General features: G+C 41.8%; 1 protein-coding gene across 1 annotated transcript in view; it reads left to right on the top strand.

Annotated features, from left to right (window-relative positions):
• Positions 1-13,601, top strand: part of LOC122815975 — a 391,333-nt gene that overhangs the window by 104,048 nt on the left and 273,684 nt on the right. The window contains exon 2 of the mRNA XM_044088863.1: positions 12,969-13,237. Within this exon, the coding sequence (XP_043944798.1) occupies positions 12,997-13,237 (241 nt within the window). The 5' untranslated portion in view covers positions 12,969-12,996. The remainder of the gene's footprint in view (positions 1-12,968; positions 13,238-13,601) is intronic.

Below are 13,601 nucleotides of genomic sequence, written 5' to 3'. Positions count from 1 at the left end.
TTAGATCCGAAGTCTTCAATAAAGCTAAGTACCCCGTTGGGGAAACTTTTTTCTTGCTCCAGACCGATGTCAGAAAAAGTTCATAATTGCATTTCTTGTGGAAAGCAAATACCTCATAAGGATTTTCATTCTTACTGTATTCCTTGCCTAGGCCCTGATCACAGTATTACTGGTTGTCAGTTTTGTGCTACATTTAACCAACGCACTATTAAGCGTCGGTATGATTGTGCTTTAAACTTTTTTGGACGCCGGTTTAATTATCCTGAAATGTCGCCGGATAGCCATCCGACTACCAGAGTTTACAAAAAACGCAAAGAAAAAGAAAAACAACTGAGGCCCAAAACCGATGACAAAGCTTCTCCTAAGTCAGTCGCCGGTTCTCAGTGAGGTTCTTTCGCAGCCCCTGATGCCCGCTACTTTAGATTCGCAGGCCGCTACCGACTCCCACGTGGAGTCGGCCATGCCGCTGGATACTCAAGGCATTGGAACCTCGGGCGCTAATCCCTCAGATGGGTCTGGAGAAGTTGAGCAGGTATCGGCTTCTGAGGGTGTATTCAGACCTAAACATCTTTACATTAAAATGACTACAGCTTCAAAGGTAAACACTAAAGCACCTTATAAAGCAAGGAAACAAACTCAAGAGCCACATGGACAGGCCTCTATGCCCAAAAAACAGATGCTGAAAATGGCCGAAGACTTGATTACCTTGATCAGGGGTTCCCATCCCCCTCCTGATAAGAGGCCTAGGCAAGATACTGTCTATGATTCTTCAGATCAGGTTTCTGTTTCTTCTGATTCCTCTTCTGATCAGGAATATTCTCTTCCCCCCATGAGGATTCTGATGCTGAAGAATCTATTCCTTCAGCATCTCCTCCTGAGGACTATTCTTTTGGGGAAACCTTGCATACCATGAGGGAGCATTTCCACTGGGAGAGCCAAGATTTTTCAGAATCTAAAAAGAGGCTCAGGGAATTCCATTTACTACCTCAGCACAGGCCTCTAGCCATTCCACCTGTGTTAGACATTGTAGATGATGTGTTTTCGGAGTCTAGTCTGACCCCTGACTCCTTACCCCCAGCTCCTGTTAAGCCTGACAGATATTACAGGGTTCCTTACTCACACAAATTTCTTTTTAAAAACCCTGCAGCTGACCCAGAAACCATTTCACAGGGTCCCAAGGGAGTTAAGGCTTTCACTGCAAAAAACCCAACCCCCTCTGACAGAGATTCAAGGGCACTGGATAGATGGGGAAAAAAGATTTACACATCTGCAGCTTTGGCTATAAGGGCCTTAAACTGTCAATTTCATATGCTTAAGTATCAGCAACATCTCATGGGATTGCTTAAACAGAAAATGTTGTTAAACTCTGAATGTGCAGAAAACAAGGAAATGCAGGATTTATTGTATGCAGCAGAACAAGTTGGAAAACATACTTTGTAATGTGGTTTTGATTCTTTGGAAGCCTCCTGCAGGGCCGCAGTTACGGGTTCTGTGATTAGAAGGCATGCTTGGTTAAAGGAACAAAATCTGCCCGATCATGTTAAAGTTAAATTACTAGATGCACCTTTACAGCATGATACTTTGTTGTTAAGGCAGAAGAGGTGTTAAAGAAAATGGGGGACAAAGCTAAATCTATGCAAACTGTTAAAGATTTTTTACAAGTACAGCCACCTAGGTTTAGTAGACACTGGCCTACAAAAAATTGGTCCTTTCCTGTGTCAGACAGGCCTCAAAGGGGCAGATCCAGATGCCCTAGGGGCAGATCCCAGGTGCAAGGTTCTTATAGGTCAAAGCAATGGGGTGCTTCTACCTCCAAAGCTGGAGAAGATAGATCACAAACATACAGAAAACAGTCCCAATGACTTCCCCCTGCCTGCACCAAGCACTTATCTTCTGGCAGCACCCTTAGGGGGAAAAATAGCACTTTTTGCTCAAAATTGGCACATCATAACCCAGGACAAGTGGGTTCTAAACATAGTGCCACAAGGCTACAAGTTCCATTTCCATACTCTGCCAAAGGCAAAGGGCTGGCCAGATCTACCAAAAAGTCAATGGGCAGAGGCACAAAAACAAGTCTCATCCTTCATGGACATGGGGGCCATTCAACAAGTACCAGAGCAAGAGCAGGGACAAGGATTTTACTCAAGACTGTTCTTGGTACCCAGAAAGGACAAGGTCTGGAGGCCGATACTGGACCTATCTATTCAGAACACATTCCTGGATATTCCAAAATTCAAAATGTTGACCTTGCAGCAGCTTCTGCCCATGCTGGGCAAGAAGGCTTGGCTTGTAACTTTGGACCTAAAAGAGGCATACCTGAATGTTCCAGTCAGACAATCATGCAGAAGATACCTAAGATTCAAGGCTGGTTCAATGCAACACCAATTCTCTGCACTGCCCTTTGGCTTATCTACTGTACCCAGGGTCTTTACAAAGTGCCTGACACCAGTAATTGCATTCTGCAGACAAAGAGGAATACAAATATATCCTTACTTGGACGACTGTGTCATTCAAGCAGAGAACAAGGACATTCTTCTTCAACATCTGGCGTTTGTGAAAAGACTTCTAACATGCCTAGGGTACACAGTTAACAAAAAGAAATCAAAACTAGTACCCTCACAAGAAAGAACATTCCTGGGTGCAAGCTTGAATACAACTGCCCAGATGGTTTATCTCACGCCAGACAAACAAAGGCAACTGACTACATATTTCAAAATGTTGGCAACAAAGGCCCAGTTACCTGCAAGAAAAATTCTGCAGGCTTTGAACTTCATGGCATCCTGCATCCTACTAATTCCATATGCAAGACTATATATGAGGAAACTTCAATGGTACCTAAAAAGTGTTTGGACTCAACATTGCCACAGCCTGGAAACAATCATTACTGTCATAACCTGCCTGCAACAGGAGTTTCGATGGTGGGCGAAAGCTTGTCACCAGAACAAGGGACAGCCATTCACATTACCCCCAGTCAGGCAGACACTAACAACGGATGCATCAGACTATGCCTGGGGAGCCCACATGGTAGGAAGATGCATTCAGGGCACATGGTCCTCAAACCAAATGCATTTACATATCAATCAAAAAGAGATGTTAGCTGTTCAAAATGCCCTGACAGCCTTCAAGGACCTACTATATCCGGGACAACTACTGATAAAGACAGACAACACCATGGCCATGTGGTATATAAACAAGCAGGGGGGCACACATTCTTACCCTCTTTGCAGACTAGCCATGACCTTGTGGGACACAGCTTTGACTTGCCAAGTACATCTGCAGGCACAATTCCTGCCAGGAAAGGAAAATACTCTGGCAGACGACCTAAGCAGAAACCTCATGGATCCCCATGAGTGGAGGCTGGATCCACAAGTCTTCAGCATGATAACAGTGAAATGGGGATGCCCGGACATAGATCTATTTGCCTCCCCTCTCAATTACCACCTAAAAAGATTCTGCACAAGGACTTATCACAGACAAGCATGGAAAGTGGACGCCCTATCTTTCAGCTGGAAAAACATATCAGTATATGCCTTTCCTCCACTGCCTCTCCTCCAAAAGATGATACTGATTGCACCAGACTGGCCACGCCAGTACTGGTATCCAATACTAAGGAACTTATCTCTATGCCCAGCTTGGAGCTTACCTCGAATAGCTTGACTACTCTCCTAGCAAAACAACCAGATCCTGCACAGCCAACTCAGGACATTAAACTTGGCAGCATGGCGGATAATGTAGTCACACAAAAAACACCTCTCAGTAAAACTGTGATGGATGTCATTCTGGAAGCCAGAAGACCCAGTACTAGAAAGTCTTATGTTGGAAAATGGAAGAGATTCTGTGCCTGGAACCAGGCACAAGGAACTGATACAGCGGTACCAAATATTCCTCAGATTTTGCAATACTTAACTTAGATGCTGGAAAAAGGCCCATCTTTTTCATCAAGTAAAATTCATGCCTCTGCCATTTCGGCTAATTACAATACAGAGCCACCACTTTTTTCTCTTCCTCTAGTAAGGCAGTACCTCAGAGGAGCCAAAAACTTAAGGCCTCCAAGGAGACTACCAATACCTGCATGGGACCTCAACTATGTCTTGGAAAAGCTCACCCTCCCTCCTTTTGAGCCAGCTGCTACTGCTGATATGAAGTTTTTATCTTGGAAAACAGCTCTGCTCCTAGCAGTTACTTCTGCAAGACGAGTTTTAGAGCTACAGGTGCTCATGGCTGTGGAACCTTTCATCATTTTTCATCCAGACAGCTTCTCCCTGAGGACAAACCCAACATTTATGCCTAAAGTAGTGTCCAGTGTGGCTCTTAACCAAGCCATCCATTTGCCAACATTTTACCCAAATCCACAGAACAAGGGGGAGAGAATTCTGCATTCTTTGGATGTACACAGACAGCTTAGATTCTACTTGGACAGAACCAAAGCTCTCAGGAAGACAGAACAATTATTAGTGGCATATGCTGCAGAATCACAAGGAAAGCTTATCTCAAAGCAGACTATTTCTAAGTGGTTAGGCCACTGCATTCGTTTCTGCTATTTACACCATGGCAAGCCAGTGCCCAAGGGCGTTAGGCCTCATTCTACCAGAGCTGCAGCCCCCTCAGCAGCCTTTCTCATGGGAGTACCAACCAGAGACATTTTAGAGGTGGCTACTTGGAGTTCAGTGCACACCTTTACAAAGCATTACCATCTGCCACTCTACTCTAAATCCAGGACAGGCTTTGCCACTGCAGTTCTGCAGGGCCTCATAGCTGCTCCTACTGCTGTCTAGTTCCAGCCTCCCAACCATAGCTTTGGGACTCTACCCAAATGTAATGACTGCAACAGTGAAACACGAAGAACATAGTACTGTTGTGTACACTTACCATAAATGTAGATGTTCGAGTGTATTTACTGTTGCAGTCCAGGTTACCCTCCCGCCTTCCCCCTTTTTCTTTTGGATCTTATCTTTTCTTCTCTGATTTATATAACCTATGTGGTGTATTTGCTTATAGATGAAGGTAAAAAATGCATATTGTATTTCTGAATATATATATATATATATATATATATATATATATATATATATATATATATATATGTGTATATATATATATATATGTATATATATATATATATATATATATATATATATATATAAAGTTTGGCTACCCTTTTGGGGGCACCTGACATCTGGGGCAAGAAAAACTGAAGAAAATGGCGTCGGCTTCTTCTTTTATACCCCTGACGACCTGACGTCAGGGAAGGGGTGACAGCAGCCGACGCAGGACCCAAGACTTTGGAATTCAGGCTGGCTGAGGGCAACCTGCCAGCAGGATTACCCAAATGTAATGACTGCAACAGTGAATACACTCGAACATCTACATTTATGGTAAGTGTACACAACTGTACTATCTTCCATCTGGATCCCAGATGTCTCTGCTTCTTGAACTATATCATTCTACACCACAGGGACAGACAGATAAAATTCTCCAGTCTACCCAGCAATTATTACAATCTCTTCTGATACTTCACCAGAGCATTCCACCGAGGAAGTACTTAGGAAGAGGAAGTGCAAGAGGAGGCACTTCTACTCCCCTCAGTAGTCAATCACTGAGGATATGGATTTCGATGAAGGAGAAGGGTCCCCAAGATCATCTCCTGAAGATGCCTCATTCGGAGATGTACTTCAGATCCTTAAGCAGAGAGGTGGTTGGTCCTCTGATAAACCTTCACCAGTCGAATCAGTATTTCTGAAAGCCTCTGGATCTGGCCCATTACCTTGTGGGTAACTCCTCCCACTGATCTCTACACAGGAGTAGAATGAGCCTTACTCAGTTGAGCTAATCCACAAGAGACCAGATTGGATTGTGGCTTTACCTGTAGGGAGGCCGCATAGCCGGCTTTAGGCACCAACGAACCCTGCAGTTATCTTATCTTTATATTTTGTAACATGTCTGTCAAACCAACAAAAGCTAGTACAGCAAGCTTGCATACTTAATAAACCAGGTGAGTAACAATAGCTCTTATTTATTATCGCCTTCAAAATTCAAAGATCTTTAGTTATAGTAAAAGTATTTTGTCAAGTAACAAACTTTACAATTCCATTAAATATTTTACCAATGACATAATGCCCCTTGGCCTAATTAAACTCTTCTGGTGGGCATTCTCTTCACTAAAACTAACAACATTGCTGCTTTAGGTACCTGTAATATCAATGGCAGGGGCCCCTTAATAATTCCTGACTGTGTGGGGCCCCATAAAAGCTGCTGTTGGTTAGGGAAAAATGAGGAACAAAATGTATTAATTTTCGATTACACTCTTTAACCTGAACAGGACTGTGATATGACCCTGTTAGGATAAAGCTGGTAATGATCATGAGAAAGTAAGCACTAGAGAGATCAGCAGCCCAGAGTGACCCATCTCAATGCACACCTTGGAGTTTAAGAAGAGCTGGCAGAACAACAGATACTGTAACGCTCAAAGTCTTTGCTGAAGAATTCTGCTCAGTGCCAAAAATAATAGCATAATGAAGTCTCAAAATGAGGAAGACATTTTAAATATTAGTCTAATTCACTTACGTTACTAAAATAACACATTTTGTATCTACATGCATTTTTTTAGACAATAAGTATACAACTCTGATGGCTGGATTTATCGTGACAGAACAAAATTATAAATCAAAATCAGAGAATATCTGTGAAATCAGAGATAGTGATAGGTATTAATTTATTACACAGTGAGGTGAATAAAAATGACTAATCCTTGCTGCTGTTTGATGACTGCTAAACAGCAGTCACGGATCTTGTGTAGCAGTAATAGTGTTGTATAGTGTGCTGCTATTTGCTGAAATAAATACAAAACTAGCATTGCTGTGGTGTGTGTGTGTGTGTAAAAATATCACTGATTTTTTTCAATGCACACATCCAATAATGCTGGGACACACACCTTACTCTTCTGGGTATCAATAAAATGTAGCTAACACGTGATTATATTTCAAATATAAGGCATAAAATATGTCACAGAACGTTCAGACACTTAGACCTTCTAGGAATCTGGTGGCCTCCACTCCCCAGACTGTATAAATGGATGCAGGGTAAATGGATATGGGGGGCTCCCTTAATCATCCTTATCTGTGTGGGGGTCTCAGAAAAGCTGTTTTTGCCTGAGGAAAAATGAGAAGAAAAATACTTTCATTTTTTGATTGCACTCCTTAACCTGCATGGGGCCGTGATATGGCCATATTAGGATAAAACTGATAATGGCCTCTGCCCTCAACCACACACACACACTAGACCATCCCTGCTCATATGTTTGTGTACAGAAATTTACTGTAGGTTATGTGGGGTGCTGAGGATTGTGTGGTCATCATTTCCTTTACTTTTCTAACAGACCTCAGAGGTGCAGTACAAAGAAAGTTACTTTAACTGCTGTAGGGGCAGTCTACTGCCTGGAAGCAGCAAAATAGATATATTATTGGAGTCATTTTTTCCCACTTTCCTCCCAGTCAAACTTCAGGCACATATACAGCTGGTTACCATTGGGGGGGGTTAGGATTGAGGAATGAGTAGGCATTCTATTTCATTCCAATCTAACACCAGAGGGATGCATAGGCAGTGACTGTCTTTTTGCGGGGATTAGAGAGCCAGGCAGTATTCCCGGACAGGATCTGTGTATCCTCACAGTTGGCTTGTTAATTTATTTTGAGCTACTATTTTGTCAGCTTTGAAATTTAAGCTTTGGGTACAGCTTATGTCTATAGTGAAAGAAAACAAATATTTTTTCTTACTCATGATTTTTGTTTGGGCCACTTTTGGATTAAAAAAGTTGGGAAATGCTATAAAATTCATCCCCGAACATCTATAACTCCTATGGTGTATGGTAGCACAGGCTTAACTGAGTTATTTCCTAAATGGTTATTACTGTGCTGTCTGGGTCAAGACAGTATATTGAAAAGATGCAAGGAAAACTAAAGCTGAACAGCAACACTGAATTTCTTTCCTTAATCGTAATTTCTGCTCAAGCCATCACTGGGTGAAAAGGTTTTGTAAAAAAAAAAAAAAGAAGAAGAAGAAGAAGAAGAAAAAGCACTTTAGAGCATATATAAAGTTATGGCTTCTTGAAAAGCCTAAAGAAAAACCCAACATGGGGAGCAACACAAGGGAGTTCTGGAGAATGTGCGTATGTTTTTTTTTTGGGGGGGGGGGGCTGAAACAGCAAGCAGTGTCTGGGGCTCCATTTCACCTTTGTCCAGCCCTCTACATAGAGGAGTTGTAATGTATTATTGCACCTAAATGCCAGTAACTGTGACTGTCCCTTTGTGAGATGGGTCGAAATAGTGTGCTATGTAGGCCTGTTGTAATGTAAGATCATTGTAGCTACAGGTCAGTCTGTGAGATGGGTCGAAATAGTGTGCTATGTAGGCCTGTTGTAATGTAAGATCATTGTAGCTACAGGTCAGTCTGTGTGTACTAATCCTAAAAGCCTGCAGCATGAACTAAAAGGATAGATAGAAGGGGTGGCAGTGACAGGGTGATGCTTAGACTGGAAGTGCCCAGGGGTCCCCCAACTTGATCTTTGCTGGGAGCTCCCAAATTGCTAACACCGGCCCTGAGAGAGGGAGTTCTGGAGTAAAGGGGTGCCTGTAGATGCTATGGTCATGGCAGCAGCCACCAAGAAGGAACTAGCTGAACAGAGTTCCTCTGTCTGTCCCCCCTAGCACAGAGTGTAGGGTGTTGGACAGATTTGGGAAGTATGTGTATGTTTCAGTGACTTTTTTCCTTAGGTTGCTGAACTGCTTGGCATACTTCATTAAACTGCAAAGGGACTTGATCCAGAAACTTTCAAAATCCCTTTCAGGGACCACTACTGCTGAAGCTGAATTGTCTGTGCCCTCACAGGTGACTCCCCTTCAATCTGTTTCAAATTCGTCAATGAGGCTTATTTCACATGCAGCTAAAGGTGCCTCAAGGGTGGCAGGTTCAGCCATTTCCATCAAGAGGCATGCCTGGATGTGCTTGTGTGATTTTGTGGAGCCCTTCAAATTCTCATTCATCAATGCACTCTTTGACGACAGTTTGTTGTTTGCCCCAAAAGTGAAGGACACACCCTACAGGTGTGAAAAAGATGGAAAGACACTCTCTGCATAGGTTCATAGGTTAGTACTAAGCTAACTGCCCTTGCGAGCCATTTTAAGCTTAGCCAGTTATCCATTGTGAGACTTAATGCATTGGGTATATTTTTTTGAGCTCTCAAAGATCCTTTTCGAGGAATCAGTGAGGTGGATGGAAAATGTGGTTCAGGAATTCCCAGGGTCCTTTCCAAGATCCACATGGAGATAGTTCTTTCAGGGGCAGAGGGGAGAACTGCAATGAATGACAATGCCCACATGGCAGAGGAGACCTGCAGATCCAAGAGTTCAGAGATTCTTTCTCTGATCGACGCTATCAGCACTCCTGAAAGCAAGCCTGATTGTTCCCCTCTGAAGGAAATTGGCATTTATCCCTGCACCAGAGAGCCTAGCTAGGCATCACAAAAGATACATGGGTGCAGAGGATTATTTTCAGAGGTTATATAATTCCTTTTTCCCTTCCACCTCCAACTGTATGCAACTTTCATGATGTTCCACCCAGTCAAAGGAAGGCAGCAGCACTAAAAATACAAAAGCTGCTAGAAAAAAAAGTAAGCCAAGAGTTTCCCACCAGACAAGATAGAATCGGAACTTACTCAAGATTAATTTTAGTGCCAAAGAAAATTGGACAGGAGACCAATTTTAGATCTCAGTGACTTAAACAAGTCAGTTTGACATGCAGACTTTCAGATGGTCATAGCTCAGTCCGTTCTTCCTTTCCTTGGCAAGGATAACGGGACCTTCAGGATGTGTACTATCACATAAAAATGAACAGATGATCCAGAAGGTATTTATGCTTCCATCTGGGAGCCAGTCACTGTCAGTTCAGAGCTTTGCTCTTTTTCCTCACCACAGACTCCAGGGTATTCACCAAATGCATGGCGGTGGTAGCAGCTCACATGAGACTGCAAGGATTCCAGGTGTTTCCATACTTAGACAACTGGCTCATTACACCCCCCCCCCCACCGGCCAAGCATCTACTAATAAAAGCTGGGAATCAGGTACTCTGGACTTGTTCCCAACTGGGAATAACCATAAACTACAACACGTCTCAATTACAACCAAATGAAACAGTGGAATTCATTAAGAGTGATACTCAGCACAACATCACTGACAGCTTCTTTTCTTCTCTCAAGAGTGCAGATCATCAGATTACAGGTCAGGAAAATAATTTGCACTACCAAAATCTCAGCTCATTTGATTCTACAAGCCTTAGGGTCATTGTCAACAGCCATAATTCTAGTTGCTTTATCAAAATTTCACATAAGAATTCTTTAATGGATGTTAAAGCAGTGGTTGATTCTTTATCATTATAATTCAGCAAAAATAAGAATCACTCAGGCATGCAAGAGATACCTTTGTTAGTGGATGTGATCAGATCAGATTCCACAAGGACCTCCTTTCATTCTCCCTCAGCCCAAGGCTATAGTGACCATGGACGCTTCCCAGATTGGGTGGGGGGACACATCCTGGGGAAGACAGTCCAAGGCACTTGGTCCCCCCAAATAGGCAAACTTGCATATCAGTGTTCTGGAAATGAGAGCAGTGCTCTTACTGTTGCAGGCACACCAAGACTCCCTTTTTTGACAGTTGAGATCCAGACAGACAGCATGTTGGTAGTTTGGTACATCAACAAACAAGTAGGAACCAGATATTGTCCCTTGTGTCGAGGAGCCCTCCAGTGTGGCAGTGGGCAATTTCCTCCAACCACTTTCTGATAGAAATGCACATTCTGGTGAAGTCCAACATGATAGCAGACAAACTGAGCAAATACATTCTTTTAACTCACGAGTGGTCTCTCAACAGGACAGTAGCAGATATGATTTTCTATCAATAGAGCCAGCCTTGCTGCAACCTTTTTGCATCACCCTAAACAAAAAGTGCAGCAGCTTCTTTGCCCTAATCTGTCCACTGGGGGAATCAACAAAAGATGCCTTACTGCACGATTGCCCCCCCTCCCAGTCTGCGATATGCCTACCCCCATCTCTCCTAATTCCCAAATTCCTACAGAAAGCTGCCTGGTTAAAGAGCAAAGAAGTCCTCATTGGGCCTTACTGGCCTCGACAAATTTGGTTCCCTTTCCTTTAGCCTCATCTGCTTTGCCCACCTTGGATTCTGGATGTGATTCCAGACTTCCTGTCTCACCCAACAGGCATGATTCATCTGGACATCTCAAACATCAGGGTAACAGTGTGGTTTCTCCAGTTCCTTTAATAGCCAGACAATCAATGCTCTCTCCCCCTGTCCACAAGATACTTTTGTTTTCCTGTAATGCCTCTACCAGAAAACTATACAGAAGTAAATGGAAAAGGTTCGATTTTTTTGGGCACATCAGAAACACATTGGTCCTTTTTCAGCCCCTATACAAAGTGTTTTCGATTTTTTGGCAGCAATATTTAGTGAGGGAGCTAGCTCCTCAACAATCTGAGTTTAGTTAATAGCAGTTTTCTAATTTCCATACTGGATTTGAGAATTCTTATTTAGCTTCATCTAAGCTTTGTAAAACCCTTCTGAGAGGCACCCTCTTAATGAGATATCCGTATAAAGATCCTACTCCACCATAGGATTTAAATTTGGTGCTGCAGGCCTTAATTCATTTTTTTTGAAACAGCAGCTAAATGTGACTTTAAATTCCTAACCTGGAAAACTGTCTTTCTAGTGGCTCCTACTAGAAGAATTTCAGAACTTCAGACATTGTCTTCTAAACCTCTGTATTTGATTTTTCATAAGGCTAGAGTAACATTGGTACAAATGCTTCTGTCCTTCCTAAAGTGGTGTCATAATCCAATATTTATCAGTCCATTAACTTACCATTTTTCTTTCTTAAATTTGCAAATAAAGGGGAATATATGCTTCATTTATTGGATGTCCACAGACATTTGCATTTTTACCTACACAGAACAAAAGATACTAGAAAAAAGATGAATTATTTGTGTCCTTTGCAGATTCTAAATTGGGAACATCAGTCACAAAAGTGAGCTTAGCAAGATGGCTGACAGAGTGTTCATCATTTATGTACAGTAAGTTGGGTCTGTCCTTACCAAAACCTTTAAAAGCCTATTTGACATAGCAACTTCTTCAGTGTTTCTTGCTAGGGCTTCCGTGGATGACAAATGTGCAACTGCAACTAGGGCTAATCCTCATACCTTTATTACTCATTACAAACTAGATCTGGTATTGAGGGGAAGAGCAGCCTTTGGCTCAACCATGCTGAGGAATATCCTTCCTTAGTGTCCGCCTGGGAATTCAGGTAGCTGGAGACTCTCTCCCAACTGTTGAGGAGTGACTGAAAATTGATAACATCAGATAAAGAAGTTTCATAGTGAATCTCTGGAAGCAAGAGTATATGTAAGGACACCACTGTCCTTCTTACTGAACCCCAGACATGGCATGCTCTATTATAATATTTATAGTAGTCCTTTTACCTTTGTAAAACAGCAAACGAGATCTGAGGTATGTTAGGGGTTGATGCATTGTGTGTAGGGAAGGGGCTCGAGAGAGAGTTTTTGGGTGATCACGAGCTATAGTAATGGCTGAGATCCGATCTGAACCCATACGTTGTGGAAGAGTGAAAATGGACAACATAGATGGACATTATGGTAAGTACATAACTTCTTTTTTTTTTTTTTTTTTTTATTTGCAGACTTAATCATCATTCTAACTTATGTGGAAGAATGCATTTATAGAAAAATACATAGAATGATTTATAGAAAAATCCAGGAAATGTGATTTATGCTGCCTTACTGTATGTTGAACAATGGTAAATTGACATTAGATTTTTTTTAGCAAAAAAAAAAAATGAGTCATCTATACTTTGCTTTATGTAATTTATATGTAATTTTTATTCTGATGCAGCAGTGGATTGCCTTGACTTTATAACACGATGAATAACTCACTGAAGGAAGACATCTTGGCAGTAGTGAATCTGTACCCAGATGGCATTGATTTGGGGTATTTTTCTGCTGCATTTTTCTACGTCCATGGACGTGAACTTGTACTTTCAGATTACAACCAGCTGTCACTCAAAAGCATAATGGAAAAATTGCAAGACTATGTAGAAGTAAATTACGATTATGTACCACCTGTTGTCAGGCCTCGAAAGAAGAATGAAAATAAAGGTCAAGGTAAATCAAAAGCATAATGATGAATTAATGAATGCACAACTTTTATTTCCTGTATAGAGTTGGAGGAACGTTATATAACTGCATACTCCTGAGGTATATTCAATTACCAAATGTATTTTGTATATGTATATATATATATGTGTGTGTGTGTGTGTGTGTGTGTATGTGTATGAGTCTACTTCTAAATCTCAAAATACTGAAAGACCGAATTTCAGTATCTCGAAATCTAAATACCAAACACCCACTGTACAGAAATATTACAAAACCAAATGTCATTATACCGAAATTTCAAAATATCGAATTAGAGCAAGTGACATTCATTTCTGTAATATAACCTCCACCACACCACAAACACCACCTCCCC

Source organism: Protopterus annectens, chromosome 1.part1 (assembly GCF_019279795.1).
Source record: "Protopterus annectens isolate FY-2018-M chromosome 1.part1, PAN1.0, whole genome shotgun sequence".
In the NCBI taxonomy this organism is placed as follows: domain Eukaryota; kingdom Metazoa; phylum Chordata; order Ceratodontiformes; family Protopteridae; genus Protopterus; species Protopterus annectens.
Note: the sequence above shows the minus strand (reverse complement) of the source record. Positions and strands in the feature narration are given on the sequence as shown.